We start from the raw sequence: 20475 nt of genomic DNA on the forward strand, positions 1-20475 counted from the left end.
CATCTGGAGTCCAGATGCATAAATATACCATTAATATATCTGAAAAGATGAAGCAAACAGAAGCACAAGAGACTTGCCGATCTGAACCTTGTCGGGGCCAATGTCAAAGACGCCCACCATGCGACCGATAAAAGTCCGGATGGTTTTGAAGTTCAAACGGCCGATACTCCAGGATCCATCAACCAGCAGTACAATATCAGCCTTGGCTGTGGTTACACACTGTTTTTCTGCAAGTAAAACACCAGCGAGAAACACCAAGAGGAGCTTAGTTGTGATTGTATAATTGCTGATGGTAGGCAGAGTTCAACAGGAAAGCGATAAGAAACAGGGAAGAGACATGTACACATGCTCACAGCAAATAAAAAAGCACATTAACACTGCAATAACTTAAAAGCATCACACATTTAGAGAACACTTTTATTTCTTTTTCATTTCTTAAAGCTACAGACTCTTTCCATTCAATTTCTAGTTTTCTTCTTTGAATCTTCAGTCTTGAGTTGCATCCAAATCCCTTTTGGCGTCCGGCCCTGGAGGCCATTTTCCTGGAATTGCCATTGCTTCTGTTCTACAGAGAAAAGAAGTAGCCCTTTGTGATGTATGAAATACGGGCTTCTTCTCTGTTGCGAATTCCACCTCCGTAGCACTTCAGATACCTATTGAATGTGAGAGGAGCCCCAAAACTGAGGCTAGAGCACTGGTGATCTCTCTGGACACATCACACATGGTCTGCAAGTGAAAAATAGCTTGTGAAATTGATTGTTTACAAGCATGCTCATAAAATAATTATACATAATAAGGAGTGTGGTGGAACCGGTTTCTTGCTGGAAAATCGAGTTAAAATCAGGTACCAGCTGATTGTAGTTGGATTTAGCTGGTCCAGGATGGTCATTGGTCAATCATTCGATGGTCTATATGGCTTGCTGTATATAGACTTTAAACTTGTAAACAATCTTGGTCAAACTGATTAAAGTTGATAAATCTGATACTAGAACTAAATTAAAATATAACTATATTAAAAAAATAATAAATAAATAAATAAATAAAATGGTTTAACAGAAATAAGAAAAAATGATAATAGTAGCAGAATCATCTTAACTGATTGACATTACAAAGAAAAAAAGAAAAATAAATTGTTCATAAAATAAACTGAAATGTAAAGTACATTTTTTAAAAAGGTTTAAAAATAGTAAAATGAGTAAAAAATGTTCAAAAGCCACCGTAAGCTGATATGATCTGTTATACCACTGTTAGGCTGATGATACACGGGACAACTTTTTGAGCAATTTTGCCAGGCAAATTTTTTTGAGCAATGTTGCTTGGGCACTTTCACATTGAGAATGGATAACAAATGTCTATCTGGATGCTTTAGGTCGCTCTTGGGCCCTGTGTCTCATCTGGTTGCCCGGTGGCGGCAACATTGCCCAAAGTTGCCCGGCAACATTGCTCAAAAGGTTGCCCCGTGTATCATCAGCTTTAGTTTAATCTGTTCTCCATGGCTGCATGCCAGCCATGCCAGGGTTTTTTCAAAGAAACATAACACTCTCCTAATCTTGTGCTATTCACTATTTTCTCTCTCTTCTATGCAAAAAGTCCATAACTGAAACCAGAGCATTTTTTTCCCATGAACTCGTGTCATGGTGCTAAAAAAGAGGGAGGAAAAACAGGTAAACTCTCAAATACAAGATATGTTGCCAGATGAGATGAAAGTACTGATTATGACATGGTGAATGAAATTACTAAGTGAGCTATTAGATATAATAAAAAGTTGCATTATTTTGATGAAATACTCTAAAAAAAAAAATTTCCCCTTTGGAATGTTTAATTTCCTGATGAATCACATAATAATGTAACAAGTATTTAGGAAATATTTTGACTTTTAGAATCCTAGAGTCATCCAGATAGACCAGATCACTGGTTTGGGCTAGTTTGCAGTCAGGTCCTGCTGATACACGTGGAAAACAGTGCCCTCACGTGACCTTTGCTCTTGTCGTTTCACAACTAAACTCCTGCAGCACACTCCCATCATCCTCCCGCATCTGCTGCTTAACTCCTCACTGCTGCACGACTTAACCTCTGGAAAGTCTTTTACATTACAACTATGCTCAAGTCTTTAAACTGCCTGCCAATAGCTGCCAGAATCAAACTCAAGATACTGTTGCTGGCGAACTGTGCTGCCAAAGACTTTGAGCCCACAACTTCAAACCATACGCTTGATCTCGCAATGCAAACAATGTCCATTTGTTTACTTCTGTTCATCAGAATGAGCCCATTACTTTTTTTTTGTTGTTACATCTAGCATTGAGAAACACTTCTTAATGATTCACCTCCTATAAAATTCACGTTTACTTTTATATTTTGTGTCAAATTTTATTTTTAAAAAAAGTAAAATTTTGAATTTAGTCTATTCAACAAAAAAATTATAAAATTAGAAAGAGATGGTGAAATTATATATATATATATATACATACATATTATGTGTGCGTGTTTGTGTGTGTGTATTGTCATGTCTGTTTTTGGAGTTTGGGTTTTGTTTCTTGTTTAAGTTTTCATGTCTTTTATTTTGTAGCTTAGTCATGGTTATGTTTCCTGGTTTGTCATGTGATTCCCTTGCCCTCATGTATCTTGTCATGTGCTCCCTTAGTCAATAGTTGTGTTCGGCTTGAAGCAGCGCTGCGCAGCATCGGTGTATGACATCAAAGTACTGCGAGAGCGATTCGAAAGCATAAGGAGATGTCTGCTGTCTAATCGCTCTCGCGGTACTTTGACATCATACACCGATCAGTCTGTGTAGCGCCGCTTCAAGTCGAACACATCTAATGTGTCATGTTGTGATTGGTTGTTTTAGTCATGTGTCCTATATTCTCATTGGGTCTTTGTCTTGATTGTTCCAGGTGTCTCTTGCTAGTAATTAGTGTCTTTGTATATATAGCTCTCAGGTTACCATTGTCCTTGGTCTAGCTTTGTTCGTGTAATCCACTGCTGGTGAGTCTATGTTCATAGTAAAGTTTATGTCAAGTTCATGTCAAGTCAAGTCTTTGTTTATTTTTGTATTTTGAGTCTCCTTTTGTTGACTAAAACTGCACATGGGTTCTACTTCAACTTGCCTTCAGTGGACTATCATTACATATATATATATATATACAGTGGGTACGGAAAGTATTCAGACCCCCTTAAATTTTTCACTCTTTGTTATATTGCAGCCATTTGCTAAAATCATTTAAGTTAATTTTTTTTCCTCATTAATGTACACACAGCACCCCATATTGACAGAAAAACACAGAATTGTTGACATTTTTGCAGATTTATTAAAAAAGAAAAACTGAAATATCACATGGTTCTAAGTATTCAGACCCTTTGCTCAGTATTTAGTAGAAGCACCCTTTTGATCTAATACAGCCATGAGTCTTTTTGGGAAAGATGCGGGGGTCTGAATACTTTCCGTACCCACTGTATATATATATATATACCCACCAATATATACCCACCAATATATACCACATATATACCAAATATATTAATAATATTGAGGATACATTAAACGATGAAATATGAAACAATGAAAAGTATAAATTATAATTCTATAATATAAATACAAAATATTATAATTTATATTTTTCATTGTTATGTATTTGTTTTATATAATTAATATTTATATATTTTATATTTATCATGCACTTATTTATTAAAACATATCATTATAATATTTATAATATTTGTACTGCACTAATAAATCTAGACTCCCTTACTCAATTCTGCTTTAATGGCTTATTTTTTTGTTGTCCTAACCTTAACGCTTGACTTGTTTTTGTTTTTTTTTATACTTTTAAACTTTTATTTCTCAACAGAAAGTGCATGCTAAGAACATTCATATGTGATGTTACAGTATGCATGATGTGCTGAGATTATACCGGAGAAATCAACAGGACGAGATTCAGGTGCATCAGAGAGGGTGGTCTTCTCCTCCCCTGCCAACGGCATACTTTGACCTCCATCAAACATGCCAAAAACAGCAACGGAGTATTTTGTTCCAGCTCTGTGAATGAAGGATAAAACTGAAACCATATGTGTCACCCAAAAACAAGAAGTATGATTAGCATCTTTATGTGAAGAGAAACATCTAAAGTTGATTCTAAAAATTACCTGAGTTCCTCTAGAACAACCGTGTTGTCGTATGGCCCAACTAGAAATTCTCCCAGATCAATCTCATTACCACTGGGATGGAAAGTGACTTTGTACCCTCGTACATCACCGGGAGCGGAATCCCAGGATACACGGAAACTGGTTTTGGTGGGTTCAGAGGTCTTTAGGTTTCTTGGGGCTTTAAATCGTGACACTGCAGGATGAAGAGTAACAGATATCAGCATTTGCTAATTTAATCACTAGATTTGACATTTTCTGAGTAAATAATGTGACTTGCATGATGCTAAGGCGCTTTGAGTGGTTTTCAGGACATTTGCTATGCAATTGTAAAGGTGTTTAGGATGCTCTTTTACACATTGCCATGCAGTTGCTAGTGTAGTTGCTTAGTGGACCAAGCCAAAAGTCTGAATAGTGTGATATTCTGGTCTCTTGATACGGCTCAGGTCCTTCTTACAATTGAAGTCTGTGTTTTTTGCCTGTTTTATCATTCAAGGTGAAAATCTTAAGTTTGATCATAATTAAGAATACTTAAATGCACAATTCATGTAGCAAAAACTATTTAGGAGGAGTTATGCATTGAAGTTGAACACTTTAATTGTTCCAATCCATAATACCACACCACAAAAAAATTATGTTTTTCTTCAGAATTTATGTATTGTTTTGCATTACAAATGTCTAAACATTCTTAAATCAAGAAGCATTTACTTGAGAAGCAGAATGACCTAAGATATTAAGTCTTGTTTTCTGAAAAATAAATCAAAATTAAGTGAGTTTTTGATTAAAACAAGAAAAAATGTCAGGAAAATAATCTTGTTTTTGCTTTGAATTAAGTTTATTTTTCTGACCCTATTGGCAGATTTTTTTTCTTCTCGTTTTAAGCTTAAACTCATTTCATTTTGACACATTCTTTTCAGAAAACAACAAAACAACTTAATATCTTCAGTAATTTTGCTTCTCGAGTAAATGTATCTTAATCGAGGAATTGTTAGATATTTGTACTAAAAAACAAGACAAAAATACTGAAGAAGAACATCATTTTTTCACTGAAAAATTTATCAAAAGGAAATGTTTTTTGCTTAAAATATGAAAAAAATCTGCCAATAGGGTCAGAAAGGCGATCTTGTTTTCCCTTTGAATAAAGTTTATTTTTCTGACCCCACTGGCAGATAATTTTCTTTTTTTTTAAGCATTTTTTCAGATATCTCAGGTCTTTTCACTTCTCAAATAATTTAATCTTGATTAAAGAACTTGTAGATTTTTGTACTCAAACAAGACCAAAACACTTTGGATGAGCATCATTTTTTGCAGTGTACTCTAAGTGGTGATGTGTGCCTGTGTCTGCACATATCTGTGATTCATGGGCTTTGAATTATTGGCCAACGTACGTGTGGTTCCTACTCCTTGCCTTGCTTTTCCTTCTCCTCGTTTGTAAATGGGATGCACTTTGATGTTGTAGGTGGTCAAGGGCTGCAGTTTCCTCAACACAGTGGTGGTGACGTTAGCGGGGATCTTCATCGTCTTCTCTTTACCGCCGACTTCAGGGACGTACGTGAGCCTGTAGCTGACCACGGGGCCTGGAGCGGCTTTCCATGTCACGTGCATGGTGCGTTCGGTTTCTTCAGACACCAGTAAAGCCTTGGCAGACTCAGATGCTACAAATGGACAAACACAAGAAAGTTTAACTAAATTTCTACTAGACTTTCCTCAACGGCCTGGATAAATCAAAAACTGACAAGTGAAATGAAGACAGACGCAGGGCTCGAAATTAACTTTTTTACTTGGTAGCACTGGTGCTCGTCTTCTTCAGCCTTTTTCATTCCCCGCGGTAGTTAGCTCCCCCGGAAAGCAGTGACTGGGTGATTGACAGCTAATATTAACCAATCTAAAATCTGCATTAAAGTTAAAAATGTAAAGATGAAGTTTAATTTTGTTATGTAGCCTAACGTTTCATAGAACGGCAGACAGGTCACCGTATCAACACTCAGAAGGCACATACTCTGGGAGCATATGCGACCAAAATGGTCGCAATTTCGAGCCTTGAGCTGGGATGCTTAGAGGTCAACGTGAAACCACAAGCAAGCCAAAAGGAAGCAAACGTTTTCCTTCTTCCAATACTCTCTCAATCCCCACACTGGTGTTATGTTTCCACGAGTTTGTACGATTTAAGTTGGGTAGAGAAAACGCATCCACGCTTCAGTCAGCGTCCCAGTCAACATACGGCTCGCATTATGGGCTGCCTTGCACACATGCAACCCTTTAAATCTGCTCTTTCCCGCAGCGGTGATGTTCACTGCACCCGTGCTGCGATCAGCTCACTTTTTCCACACGGAGGCAAGTGACTACTGCACAGAAACTTAAAACTCACTGCACTCGCCAAGATTCGGTTCCAAGTGCAAAACCGCAACTTTAAGTAGTCACACTAACATTAAATAATTTTTCGACTAGCTAAGATTAAAAGGTTTATCATCCTTTTCCATTCTTTTCCTTCGATTGATGCACTTTAAATGGCTATGCCTGAGGTACTGGCGTGCATGTCCTGTCACATCTGTATTACCTTTTTCTTTCCTGGAAGCTGTTTGCTAGATTTAGATTTAAACCCAACCTAACCTCCTGCTTCCTTTAACGAGCCAATCATCCCAAATTGTTTCATATTTCATGAGTTCTATTTACACTATTAAATCTTCCAAAAATGAGTTTTACAGTCATTACAAGTAATTACTTTGCAACTTTTCATGAAAAAGTGCATTATATATAGTATGAATGTAATCTGGACATACTACATCAGTCATATTATCTTTGTCATGTGACCTCACTGCTATTCACAAATCCTCTCCATCAGTACATCAATACTGTAAATATAGACATACTATGCATTTCATATGGTTTTCGCCTACTATATAACAGAGAAGTATGCAATTGCGCATGCAGTCTATGTTTCATTATTGTAACAAATATGGAAATTTAACACAATGTCATGCTTTACTCTGAAACATGCAGTGCATCAGACCAAATTGCAGCCTTAAAACCCATATAGCAATTTACATTTTATTTCAATTAATTGTGCATCCCTATTTAATTATTTTATGATTTAATGAATTATTAGCTTTAATCAGCTCATGCACTCCTGATTTAGAGGATATGGGGTTACTACAATAACAAAATAACAACTAAAACAGGTTTACGTACCATCAGTGGTCTCCTCTCCCACAAGTGGTTCTCCGTCACCTCTGTCGTATGATGCGAACACAGACACCTGGTAGCGTGTTTCAGGGGTGAGGTTCTCCAACAGCGTGCTGGCCACATCCCCGGGCACCATTTTCTCCCCAGACTCCTCGGAGAACAGAGACCTCCATCGAACACGATACTGCCTCACCCTTCCTGGAGCGGCCGTCCATGATGCCATGAAGCTGGTGTCTGTTACATCACTGGTTATCAAGTCTTTCGGTGAACCCACTTCTGCAGGCAACACACAAAAACAGACTTTAACAAACACAAATTATGGGTAGAAACTGAGGAATGTTATAAACTGGCTGGTGTGGTTAAGTGAAAGCTCAGGAGCAAAGTTGAAAGTTGCATTGGATAAAATGTCTATTTACTTACTCTCCAAAAAGCAAAAAAAAGATTTCATTCCAAGCTGTATTTTAGCAGAATCACCCTGAGCCATAATCTGATATATTTCTAGAAGCAGATGCACCATTTCTCATGATGTCTCTGGTGCCATTGGTGCAGGTGTGTCAGGACTGCAATGAGCACTAATTCATTCAGGTGAAACTAAACTTAACAGCTGGTCATAAAGTCTAAAACCAACACACACACACACATCTTACAAAACCCACCACAGAGTCCCAAAAGCATTCTGTCATGCAGATAAACTTCACAAACTCACATTTTTTACATCACATTATGAAATACTTTTACTTAAATGATGTGACATGTCTCAGGAAGACTGATGTACCATCAGATATACAGTATGATCTCCAGGCATTTCTAGTGATGTAAAGATAGACTGAAGATGCAGCCAATTTAAAGGTTGTTTCTGTATAAATGTCTGTGCAATACTTTCAATCCATTTGAAATATAGTGTATATACAGTGGATACGGAAAGTGTTTTTTTATATTTTGAAGCTATTGTTTTATATTTTCCATTTTAATTTAAATTTTGTTGTGTGTTTCTGTCATTTTTATTAGTTATAGTTCTTTAAATATTATAATTATTATAGTTTTTAATGTCTATACAGTTTTTATTCATTTTTATTTCAGTTTTAGTTTTAGTTAAGTTTAGTTATTTATCATGTTAAAGTAAATGAAAATTAAAAATGAGGCTTTGGCATAACATAAGGTTATTAAAGTTATCTAAAAGTAAAATTAAAACCATCAAATTTATTTAAATCATTATTTGAAATAAAATACGTTCATTTAATTGAATTTTTATTTAATTTAATTATTAATTATTTAATTTTGTTTCAGTAAATGTTTATTTTATTTCAAGTAACAGTAGTGGTTTTAGTTTTAGGTAACTATAATATTCTTGTTTTGGAGCTTGACAGTCCTTCATCACCCTGAAAGTCACGCAGGTTTGGAAATGAGTTGACATGAGGGTCTGTATACAATATTCATTATTGACAAAACAAAAAAATAACAATGCTAGTACACATGAGAAATATACACTCACAGCAGGATTCTGAGGCTTTGGAGAAGAAGCAGAGGAGTGAACGCTTGCCAGCCTGCTTTTTTTCAAAACAAGGCAAATCCCCACAAAACCACCATTAAGTACCCTTCTCAGATGTCTGATACCTTCTCAAAACCCTAGTCATTCTTCATCTCTCTCTGTCCTTGCCCCCCCCTCCCCCTCCCCCTGTTCTGTCTCATCCTTGCCTGACACAATTATAAGTCCTCACAATTTTCACAAATTGGAAACAGTGCATCTCGTTGAACAATGCGACTTCTAAAATCTTTGCTCAACATGCGACTTTCATATGACTTTCTCTGCAGCCCAACAGCAGGATTTTATTTGACTCTGCCTTTAAAAGAGCCTTGAAATTCAAACGATCTTTTATATCCATTTAAAGATGCAATTCCGTTCAAAAAGCCGGCATCCCGTGCTGCTCTGAAATCCAAAGCCGAGACAGACCATACACATGCACTAAATTTTCTGCAGTGTTTTTGAAGTTTAACCTCATGTGTCAATCACTGGGAAAGCACAGGTGCTGGAAGAGCTTTCAGTTGTCCCCTTCATCTGTGCTTTCCGTACATCTCTAGGGTCACAGGCCGGACAGCTATGGCAGCTTGAACGCATTAGTCAGTTTGACAGATGGCAAACAGAAAGCACAATCCTCCTCTGAGGATACCCAGGTGCTGGAGAACAAAGTCACCTGTTGGCCCATTTGTATCTAGCTGATTGAGTCTTTATTTTAAATTACCATCTGTTGTATTGCTCAACTGTAAGTCGCTGTGGATAAAATCGTCTGCCAAATGAATAAATGTAAATGTAAATGATCTGTATGTAACACTATAGTTTCCTGCTTTGTAATCTGTCTCCCTTCAATTGGCCAGGTGCTACTCTAATGAGAATATAATACAAATAAGATCCCTTTGGAAATAATCTAATCTAAAGTACAAGGCAGGTAACGTGTTCCACATGTGCACGTCTTTGAGTTTACATTATGATAACTCCTCACGTCTCTTGATTCTTCTTTGTATATATGCAGATGGAAACCCTTTTGATTCATTTTTCAATCTTCTGTGAGATGGTGAAACAAAACAGCTGATTTTAGTTTCACGGTTTTCACTCAGTGATGTCACAGACACACATTTTTAGAGCAACGGATTCAGCAGATACAAGACAAGTCATTTTGCACATCGCTTCAATTATCCTGAAGAACTTTTTTTCGTTTTAAAAGACATTTTATTTCAACGAGTAATTGCAGAACTACAATGGGTTGCAAATCCCTTTACACTCTGACTTTAAAATATAACAATTATTTAGTTCAGTGCAGCTTAAAAACAACAAAAATAACATTTAAGTAAGAAATATGGGAACTATTATAGCGCCACATAGCATTTCCCTTTTTTATACTGAATCTCTCAAGGTCTTCTCAGTGATTTGCTGGAAATCATCCTTTTGAAGTAATTGAACCTGTTGAAGACTCTCTGCACACAGACAGGGAAATGATTAGCTAAGACAGCGTGAATTCTCTCAAAATGTACGTAGCATCTGGGATTGTAGACTTTCTCTGCTCTACAAATGGACACGCTAGGTCATAAACTGGACCAGAGCCCGGTCAACACACACCTGCATCAGATTGGGGACAGAACGGAAATCTTTCATGCTCCTCTTTATGCATATCCTCTTGAGGACACAAAGGAAGGAACAGAGATGTTTGGGTGACTGCTCTACTCTTTGTTCCAGAGCTGCATAGTTTCCTGCATTACGTAACTATCTGCTTTAAAGAGCTTCATTTAGTCCATCTCCCGCTGACCAAATCTCAATGGATGGATGGAGGAACTGAAATTACCATCTCACAATCTTCAATGTCATTCAGATTTCGAGAACAGGACTTCTGCATGCTACACAAACCGCAACATGGTCCACAGAGGAGAACAACCCAGGCCAAATCTCTAGCCTACCAAAAACAAACTCAGCTATTCTCATTTAAAGAATCATTCGTCCAAAAAGTCTGACATCATTTACTCACCCTCATGTTCTTCCAAACTCATATATCTCGCCACAAAAGACAAGAAAAGCACCACTTAGGCAATATATACCAAGTCTACAGAAGCTGATCTGTTTCAGTCACATGGCCTTTCTGCTCATCTGCCATATTTATGACCATGAGCTGGGTAAAGTAATGGCAGTGAAAACAAAACCAAATGAGCAAAGATACCAAGAAAAATGTTAATCATTTTATTTGAGCCATACCAGGTCCACATGACTGAAGAGTTATAGCTTCAGAACACATTTTTGGTCAATACGTCTTCATTAAAAAGTATTCCTGACAACCCAGAGTATTTCTTTTATGCTCAATGATGACAGAATTTAGATTTTTGGGTAAACTATCCCCTTAACAGGTTTTCCATCACTTAACTCCTTCTGGGCTCTGATCTTTGGCCCTCAAATCTGAAGGTTCAGTGACATAAGATTACTGGAATTCAGTGATTTAAGAACATGGGCAAGCTTTTGTCTTGGTAATTTCATTTGCAAATACTGTAGCCATGTTGCTGTAGTTTAAGATTTGATCCTCTGAAACCCCAAAAGACTTTTGAGCTGTTTATCTGGGCTGAATGAAAGAAGGAGCAGTATAATCACTCCACTCTGTTCAACCTATTTGTTTATCCTTTCTGACAGGAGCTGAGGATGTTAAAAATGCCCCTAGTCTTTCCAAGGCTGCACTTTCTCAACTGATCCAAAAAATTTACTCAAATCTTGCACTGCAATGCACTCACAGGGTGTTCAATGGGACTTTAGCATTACACAAAACCGTATACAATTACAACGATTCCACATTCAAGTATTTTTAATGGGATATGTCTGGGATTTATCCTCTGGTACTCAGAAGACTTAGTGCTAATGTCATTTTGCACATGCATTTATCCAAAGTAGCATACAGGAGCCTGGGGTTAAAGGAATAGTAACTGGAAATTTGCTGGTTAGATCCCACCATATGTTATCATTACTAATGATCAACAATGAAAATAAATGGGGACTGGCAAAAAGAAAAGTAGTCCACATGATTTTTGCTATATTCTTAGCTATCTTACATTATATTAGCTATGGTTTCAGAAGACTTGGTTAATTTTTGTGTGAGATCCTGACTTATGGCTCTCTCCTTTGCTGAGATAGAACCAGCAACCTTCCAGTTACAAGCCCTGAGCTTTCACCGTTGCATCACACCACCCCTAAAATGGGTTATGTCCTCAAGATAACATTGCACATATTGTGTGTTTCTTAGAGGAATGTTATCTAAGTGCATGCCCATACCTTCTAGTGTGGTTCCTGTGCCCTGCAGTGGCTCTCCTAACCCAGAGGAGTAGCGTGCCCTCACGGCCAGCTGGTATTCTGTGCCTGGCTGGAGATTCTTTAGCAAGGTCGCTGTGGTGTCCCCCTTAACCGACACTTCCTTCATCTCACCACCTTCTGTTGGCTGGTAAAACACGCGATATTGAGTGACTCTTCCTGGCGCAGCAGCCCAGGACAGCTGCATGGATGACACTGTCTCGTCAGAAACACGCAGGTCTCTCGGCAAGCCACGTTCTATCAGATGTAAGAAGAGAAAGCAGTTAGAAACAAAGTAACCCCAATGGTCCCTCCTTCAATGTAAGTCTAACGTTGCTTTTCAGTTGTTTTATCATCCACTAGGTGAAAAATCACAAGTCTGATCACTACACACTTCCGATTTTTGTTTTTAAGGAATTATGTCCTTACTAAGAAACTGATGAAATAGGAGTTAGAAAACTAATCTGTTGACTGGAACAGAGACAATGCAGAGATAAAACTCCAGTTTAACACAGGCGTCAAAAGTCATGACCTGGGATTTATCTTTTGCAGATTACAACTGTGGACAGACTGCAGCTGCATCGCTGTAGGCAGCTACTAAGACGCAGCTGGCTCATGCTTGGACACTAACTACTCTCAGACTTGATAAAGAACCCAGAGGTTCTGCCTAACCAAACAGATATTTTTTGCCAACTCAATGAAAGAAATTCTGGGAAAGGTCTCATAGAGTTTTTGTCAAAATCAACTTTGATTTTCCATTCACTTAAGGTGTTTGGCTGCTCAAAACTTTACACCAGTTTTCTGATATGAAAATCCTGGAAAATAACCGATGAAAATGCCAGAATGAGTGGGCATCCCTCTTAAACAAATGTAAATCCAGTTGACTGTGACTAGTAATCTAACAATTCAAGAACATTTTACAATGAATAATAAAAAAAAAAAAACCTGAACTGGCACTTTCTCAATTAAAATTCCAGTAAAATTAATTCAGACTAATCCTATGGTATTATGCCTTCAAATGATCAATCACCCTGGCTGGACATAGTATTTAGGAGAGGAAGTCTCTACGTTGTTCCATTCACCTTCTTTGGTCGTTCCATCAATCTGCATCTGAGGCCCAACGCCTGATGGGTACTCAGCTGCCACAGAGACACGGTAGGTAGTAACTGGGTAAAGTTGTTGCAAAACAGTGGTGGTCTCAGGGCCAACTGTTGCAGATTCTAGCAACACGATATCCCCTCGGACCGAGGCATATGGGACATACGTGAGTCTGTACCGCACCACTGAACCAGGTGCTGCCCCCCATGAGACACGGAAACTGCTGGTGGTCTCCTCGGACACCCTCAGGTTGTTCACGGATCCTTGTTCTGCACAAATTGGAAAATAAGAGTCACAAAAAGGTTGCCGTTGCAACTTTTAAAGAACAGCTTAATCTAAAAGTCACCAGGTACAATGGTCAGTATATTCTTTAAAAAAAACTCAACACTGTGTTGCACAGAGAAAAAAAGTCATAAAGAACAACATTTGGGTAAACCATTATTTTAAAAGTCCCAAAAGGAACATTAATACTAATGAGCTTAGCTAACTTTTATATAGAACAGATACTCACCTTCTAGTGTGGTCTCAAAGTCCGATAGAGGAAAGCTTTCGCCTTTCTCATATTGGGCATAAACTTTGACCTCGTACTTTGTGACTGGAGTAAGGTGATGTAAGACAGTCGTAGGGGTGTCTCCTGGCACAGAAACAGAGATGTATTCTGCTTCTGTATCGGCGTCTGGCCTGTATTGCACCAGATAGGACTGCACATCCACAGCATCCATTACCCAAGAAGCTCGGAAACTCCTGGAGGTCACCTCTGAAAAGGTCAGAGACCTGGGTGCAATCAGACCTAGAAGAGAGAGCAGAATTGGAATATATTAGGCTCCTCCCTTTGAGTAACTAAGAGAACTTTGATCACATACCAGTTTATTGGCAAAAAAGGTTACAATAAAGTTACATGCTCAGGCAATATGTGTTACCTAATAGATTATAAGTTGGCCTGTTTCCAATGCCAAGCTATGGTATGACTTTGTAAGATTTAAAATACAGCACACAACTAGAACTTTTTGATACTTGTTCGTTTTGGAGCTTGTTTGGAATTGAGAAGCTTGGACATTCTGTAACATAAAGCCCTGTTCAGACTACACGATTTTTTTGTCGGTTACAACAGTCACTGTGTCAGATTATGCGATTTTGACTCATAAAATCTTGTCGTGTCATGAACAAGAAACATATCAGACTATACGATGCTACCCGACCATTCATCGCATTCCGTCATTAACAACGTGCGTGCTGTCATCAATAGCGCGAGACAAGACAGAAGGTGCTATGAGCGTAAACAAACAATGGCTAGCAAACAGCGTGTTTTGCCCTGTCTTGTCAGAAAAGCCCAAAAAAGAAAGAAAACCTGACTACACGAGATGAAACGATTGAATTGTGCGTCCCGACGCCCATTGTCGTATACGAATCTCCATGACACCCTACGTCAAGCAGATCGTGGCAAAATCGGGCTAAAATCGTGTAGTCTGAACGGGGCTTAAGTTCTTTTGTGATCCACGAAAGAAAGAAAGAAAGTCATATGATTTTGGAACAACATAAGGGAAAGTAAATGATGACAGAATTTTCATCTTTGGGTCAACCATCCCTTTAAACTTTAGTACAAATTGGTGCAAAACCAGAGTTCAAAACATATGGTTCTATGCACATCCAGACCCAGAGCCCAACAAATATAACAGCAGTTAGTGGTAAAATCGGATGCTACTCACTTCTCCTCTTGATGTTCAGAAGCTCTTGCTCAATTCTCAGACAGATGGACTGGGTTAGCTCGTTGGAAATCCTCTGGAAAGCATCAAAGTCCTCTACAGTGTACACATGGGTCTCCACTGGAGGATTAGCAATCGCCTCGAGCTCCGAGCGGACAGCATCTTTTACGCCCACTGCGAAAATCTCTACATCCGAGTTCCTAAGCTTAGCCGCTGGGTCTTTGAAAGCATCCGAGGACTTCCCATCAGTGATCAGAATCGTAACGCGAGGTACGTTCGCACGAGCGCCTCTGGTTGGAACAAAAATCCTCTCTCTCACATATGTCATAGCTTTGCCGGTGTTCGTGGAGCCTCCGCGGTAGGGGAAAGTTCTCACGGCTTTGACCACAGCACTCAGATCGTGGTGGGTGTTCAGGTAGAACTCAGTGTGTGGGTCTCTGCTGTACTGCACCAAGCTGATTTGAACCTTGTTCGGCCCAATGTCAAAGGTGTTGACCAGGATTTCCAAGAAAGCTCGAACTTTAGCAAAGTTTGTCAGTCCGATACTATAGGAACCGTCAACCAGTAGAACGACGTCAGCTTGTACATCTACACCGAGAGAGCATTCTAGAAAAAAAAAAAAAGTTTGTGGGTCAAACAGCGATTAAATCAATGGACTACAGTGGATAGTGAAACAGTGCTGACTTTTCCTCACCTAACGTTAATTTTAATGGCTGGGTTTTCTCCATCGCCATAACCGCCTCACTGGGCATCAGACCTTTGAGTGCAAACAGGCTGATCTCATATTCTGTATCAGGGGACAAATCTCTCACATTCACAGAAGTCTGAGTCGGCCCAACGTACAGCTCCTGACGTTTGCTGCCAGCCAGCATGGGAACCATCTGCACCTTGTATCCGGTCACCTCCCCTATAGATGCATCCCACGTCACCCGCATTGACTTGGACGCAACCTCTGTGACTTGTAAGTTTGATGCAGGTTCAACGACTGCAAATAAACAGAAAGAGGAAAAATGGGGTTATGTTTAATGCTCGGGGTTGTGTTTAATAAACCTGCTAAAACAGATTTACAATTGTTATTGTTTGTTTACCTTCCTCGCCGCTAGCCAGCGAGTTGAGCTGGTCATCCACACTGGTGCACACCTGCGTGATGAGCAATTTCTCCACAGCTTTGATCATATCGAAGTTTGGCACCGTGTACACGTGCGTTCTGTAGGGTGTTGAAGACATTTGTTTCAGCTCTTCCTCATCTGCTTCTTTGATCCCTGAATAAAAAGAATAAAAAATGCATTATTTCTCAGAATTTCAAGGATTTCTTCTATGCGGACGGATTTCTTGAAAGCTACCCAGTCCTGTGAGAATTCAGAAGAAATCCAGACCATGAAAAACAGCAGTGATGAATGACCACATACCCAAAGTGAAAATTTCAACTCCAGCGTTCTTCAACCTCTTGGCGTAACCTTCCACTGGGTCCTGAGATTTCCCATCTGTAATAACTACAACAACTCTGGGGAATCCCTTACGAGCACCGGCAGTCTCCGTGAACATGTTTTTTAGCAGGTAGTCCAGGGCTTCGCCTGCACAAAAATCACAAAAGAATCACTTAGACTTGAAACTCACATTATAACTTTGTTGTTCAGCAGTAATATTATTTGCAGGTTTCAGTATGAATACATAAGTGCGAATTTGGTACCTGTCATGGTGTTGCCACCCTTGTATGGCAGACTGTTAATGGCTCTGAGCAGCTCAGCCCGTTTGAAATACTGGTTAAGGTTAAACTCAGTTCTGGTGTCCGTGCTGTACTGAACCACACCCACTCTAGTCTTGTCCTCTCCGAGGTCAAACGCGCCTGCCATGGCTGCTATGAAGCTGTGGATGAATTTAAAATTTTCCCGCCCGACACTCCAAGAGCCGTCCACCAGGAAGACAAGGTCAGCAATGGCACTTGCTGAGCATTCTGGGAAAAAGAGTTAGAAGTCAGAAGCTAAGAAACTCTAGACAGATCTGACTTTGGAAATGGGGATGAATTTTTGAAAAGGATGCAAAGCTTTTAAAATATAAACCATTTAATAGTTTTGCCAGACACATTTGGCACAGAACTCAAAATTCCGACCTCTTTTTCTATTTCAGAAAAAGACCAAATATTTTAGTATTATAACACCATGCAGATTCAGTGGATTTGCATGTCATAAATGTTGAAAAGGTTTATGTGTTAATTGATACAGTATGCTTGAGTGCCAGTCAAAACATACAAAAATTTAGGCTACATGTACAAATAAGAAGGGGAACATCCTGCACAACAGCACCACATTTATCTATTATGCGATATACACTGGTTACAACTCATTCCTCATTGACATATGGGTTGAGTGTGTGTCTCTATTCATAATGTTATTAGGCGAGTCATTACTTGTCCTTCCCTCACTCTTGAACTCCATAAATGAATTCCATTCCTTCACACAGTTTGGAAAAATTCCTCTTCTTTTAATCATATTTGCCCTCAACCACAGTTTGTGGAATTTTATGCCCTTGAACGGATTGTGTCGGCTACATCTTTGGTGAGATGTTGCCAAACCTTTATCGCAGACGGGACAGGACAGGAAGCTGTTGACATAACATAGCATGCCTTACTTTATTACAGTAATTACATTCACTTATCTTCCACTTGCGCCAGCAGAAGGGAAGCACTGGAGCGTTACGACTGGGTTTTGTTAGCGAGTCGTCTGCAGAAGGCATGCTAACTAACCATTATGGTATTCGGGGCAAGAGTGAGGGGTGGTTGGATTTTCCACTTCTGCTTAAGGTAGGAAAGGAAAAGTAAAGCTGTTCACCTTCATCTGGAGGACGAGGTCACAGCACTCTTGTAAAGAGCAGAGCTGTAATGCTTTCCACTTTCTGCATTGCGAGAGGTTTGTTTTTTTAAATTTCAAATCAGGCACAAAGGGGCCGCTTACGAACTCTCACCCAAAAGTCATGCTGGAAATGTTGGCTCAGTTTATCATGTCTGGAAAAGTTAATGCTGACTAACAAGCTAAATTGTTATCAGGAGTCATAAATTTGGAAAGAAACAAAGACATATACACATTTGCATACTGACTTATATGGAAACTCCTGATAAAATGCAGCGATCACATAGCAATGGAAAGAGCCTGGAGGTGTGTACTTACTGACTGCATCGGAGACCTGAGGTTTCCTGGTACCTCCTTCAAAACCACTCGATTGGACTAAAACAGAAACAAAAAAAAAATCAATAAATATTAAAGCAAATAAATTCCTTCCATTAAAAGGCCTTTTGGCCAATGAACTCCCATGCCTTCTCTAGTCATTTCTGATTACTCCATAAAGATATTTTACAGGGATTGCAATCACAAGAAACCATTTCTAATATATAAGTGTACAATGTATAGAAGGATTTTCCCCCAAATAAACCTAGAAATAAACAAATTAATTTTCAACGACTTTTCCAAACCACAATTTGAAAATTTCCTGGCTTTTCCAGGCCTTCCATGACAGTGTGAACCATCAACATGACATACTAAAGGAAAAACTCAAGGAATAAGATGACTTGCCACTTACTTGTAATTTGACCAGAGATTGGTATACTCTCCTCCGATCCAGAATATGAAGTTATCGTAACAACATAATCCACATCGGGGGTCAAATCTCTGATGGAGGTTTTGGTTGCGGATGGAGGTAGTGTGAATTCCTTAACAGGCTCTTCTATAGAGAGAAGGGAACATTTGCATTTACAATGTTTAAGTGTCATATCATGATATACAATCTACATGAAAATAACATCTAGCCAACCTTAATTTATAAGTAGATAAATCTAGTCTAGACACACAAGAGCTGCATTAGATAAACATTAATGACTTCCCAAGACAAGCGATGAGTAACAGTCCATGTTAAATCATTTTTGAAGGGCACGCCAGAACACATTTCTCAAGGGTTGCCTGTGGCAGCGAGTTTAAAGGTTACTTGTCGTTTACCAGATGCTTTCTTATCTCAAGCAACATACAGTACACTTACTACAGGGACAGTTCCCCTCGAGCAACCTGAGGTTAAGTGCTTTGCTCAAGGGCACAATGGCAGTAGATCATGAGACTACCATTGCATGTCTGAACAACCCTTAGCACTATACCCAGATCACTACCAAGTCAACATGAAGTCAAAAGCTACTTTCATACTACACTTTTTTTTTTTGTATGGACTGCCAACTTTTTCAGAATCCAATCCATAACCAATTGGGAAAAAATTGTTCTGTCATTTATTTTCCCTTGTTGAATATACATTTTCATTCTGAAACATGTCACACATGTAAAATTGATTGCAAATGTTTCATGCTGGTGCTATAATTTCAACATGTGCGGTGCTTTTACGTTTTTACCCACCTGTATCCAATGTCACTACTACTCTCAAGCCCTCAATTCTTGACAGCGGTTGCTTCCATGTCATTTGCACTGTGTTTTCGTTTAATATCTTAAACCTCAAGTCTGACGGAGGCATTACTGTGGAAATAGGAGGTGAATCAAGTTATTTCCAAGAAACCATTCCAAAAGCTGTATTTATGGGAAGAGCACACGTTTATGGACAAAATCCCCTGTTGGGGAAGGACTCAAGGCAACATGGAACAAAGTGGACGATGGCCATTTTGGGTCAAAATGACATCTGTTTGAGCTGTCTGACCTTAGGGCCATTGACTACTCAAGCATAGACACATAAAGCGCGTTCCACAAAGACCTCGACAAAACATTACATGGGGCCATAACTTGTGACTTGCATGCATTCATTGCAGTCAATCCAACGCAGCCAAACACTGTGTTGAACTGTTTGAAAGGATGTTGTCACAGATAGACAAGAAGTGTTGATTGTACAATGGACATAAATGGACATTTTGTGTGCAGTTGCATTAATGTAGTCACTTTTCATCGCAAACCACTTAAAAGGGTTTTAACAACCTTTAATGAAATATCAAGATAAAGGATAGTTACAAACAAGTGAATATATAAACAAAAAGAGGTTATGTAACACGGGACGCACTAGTCTAGATCAGTGTTTCCCAACCGGGGTGCCGTCTGTCGAGAGCAGGGGTGCCGTGTAAAAAATCATTTTTTAATATTTTTAAATTGCTAAAATGTTCAAAAAAGTAGCTATTATATAATATAAATTTCTGATGTCGCCAATAATTAGAGATGCATTGAAATTCTGGTTGCCGAAAATTAGTTCACCGCTCAGGATTCACTTTCACGTGGTGTGACGCTCTGCGTATTATCCCGCTCTATGCGTGTGTGCGCTCCGCTCAGTCGCTCACGGCCCATGTGAGTGCTCCACTCATATACCGTTCATGCGAATCGGAACAGCAAAGTCCACTCAAAAATCGAGCTGACAGGAAACATCGATGTAGTACAGTATTGTTTCTGTTTGCAATAGCCCTACTATGCTGTAACAAGGTGTGGTAAATGGGCAACTCTGGTAACGCTGCCCTCTCATTCAATGATCTGCTAACCGCTATGTTATGCTCATGTGTCCTCTGATAATAATAGC

The 20475-nt window shown here is 39.0% G+C and overlaps 1 protein-coding gene across 1 annotated transcript in view; it reads right to left on the bottom strand.

Annotated features, from left to right (window-relative positions):
• The window catches only part of LOC107669442 (collagen alpha-1(XII) chain-like), a 79977-nt gene that overhangs the window by 54354 nt on the left and 5148 nt on the right, over positions 1–20475 (bottom strand). Inside the window, exons 3-18 of the mRNA XM_016461665.1 lie at positions 19323–19439; positions 18508–18651; positions 18099–18155; positions 16625–16888; positions 16344–16508; positions 16023–16196; positions 15629–15919; positions 14938–15540; positions 13743–14021; positions 13216–13500; positions 12119–12391; positions 7327–7596; positions 5526–5792; positions 4141–4333; positions 3909–4033; positions 78–227 (exon numbers count right to left, since the gene is read on the bottom strand). Coding sequence (XP_016317151.1) covers positions 78–227; positions 3909–4033; positions 4141–4333; positions 5526–5792; positions 7327–7596; positions 12119–12391; positions 13216–13500; positions 13743–14021; positions 14938–15540; positions 15629–15919; positions 16023–16196; positions 16344–16508; positions 16625–16888; positions 18099–18155; positions 18508–18651; positions 19323–19439 — 3657 coding nt within the window. The remainder of the gene's footprint in view (positions 1–77; positions 228–3908; positions 4034–4140; positions 4334–5525; positions 5793–7326; positions 7597–12118; positions 12392–13215; positions 13501–13742; positions 14022–14937; positions 15541–15628; positions 15920–16022; positions 16197–16343; positions 16509–16624; positions 16889–18098; positions 18156–18507; positions 18652–19322; positions 19440–20475) is intronic.

The sequence above is a fragment of the Sinocyclocheilus anshuiensis genome, unplaced genomic scaffold (assembly GCF_001515605.1).
Source record: "Sinocyclocheilus anshuiensis isolate Anshui unplaced genomic scaffold, SAMN03320099.WGS_v1.1 scaffold96, whole genome shotgun sequence".
NCBI classification, from domain to species: domain Eukaryota; kingdom Metazoa; phylum Chordata; class Actinopteri; order Cypriniformes; family Cyprinidae; genus Sinocyclocheilus; species Sinocyclocheilus anshuiensis.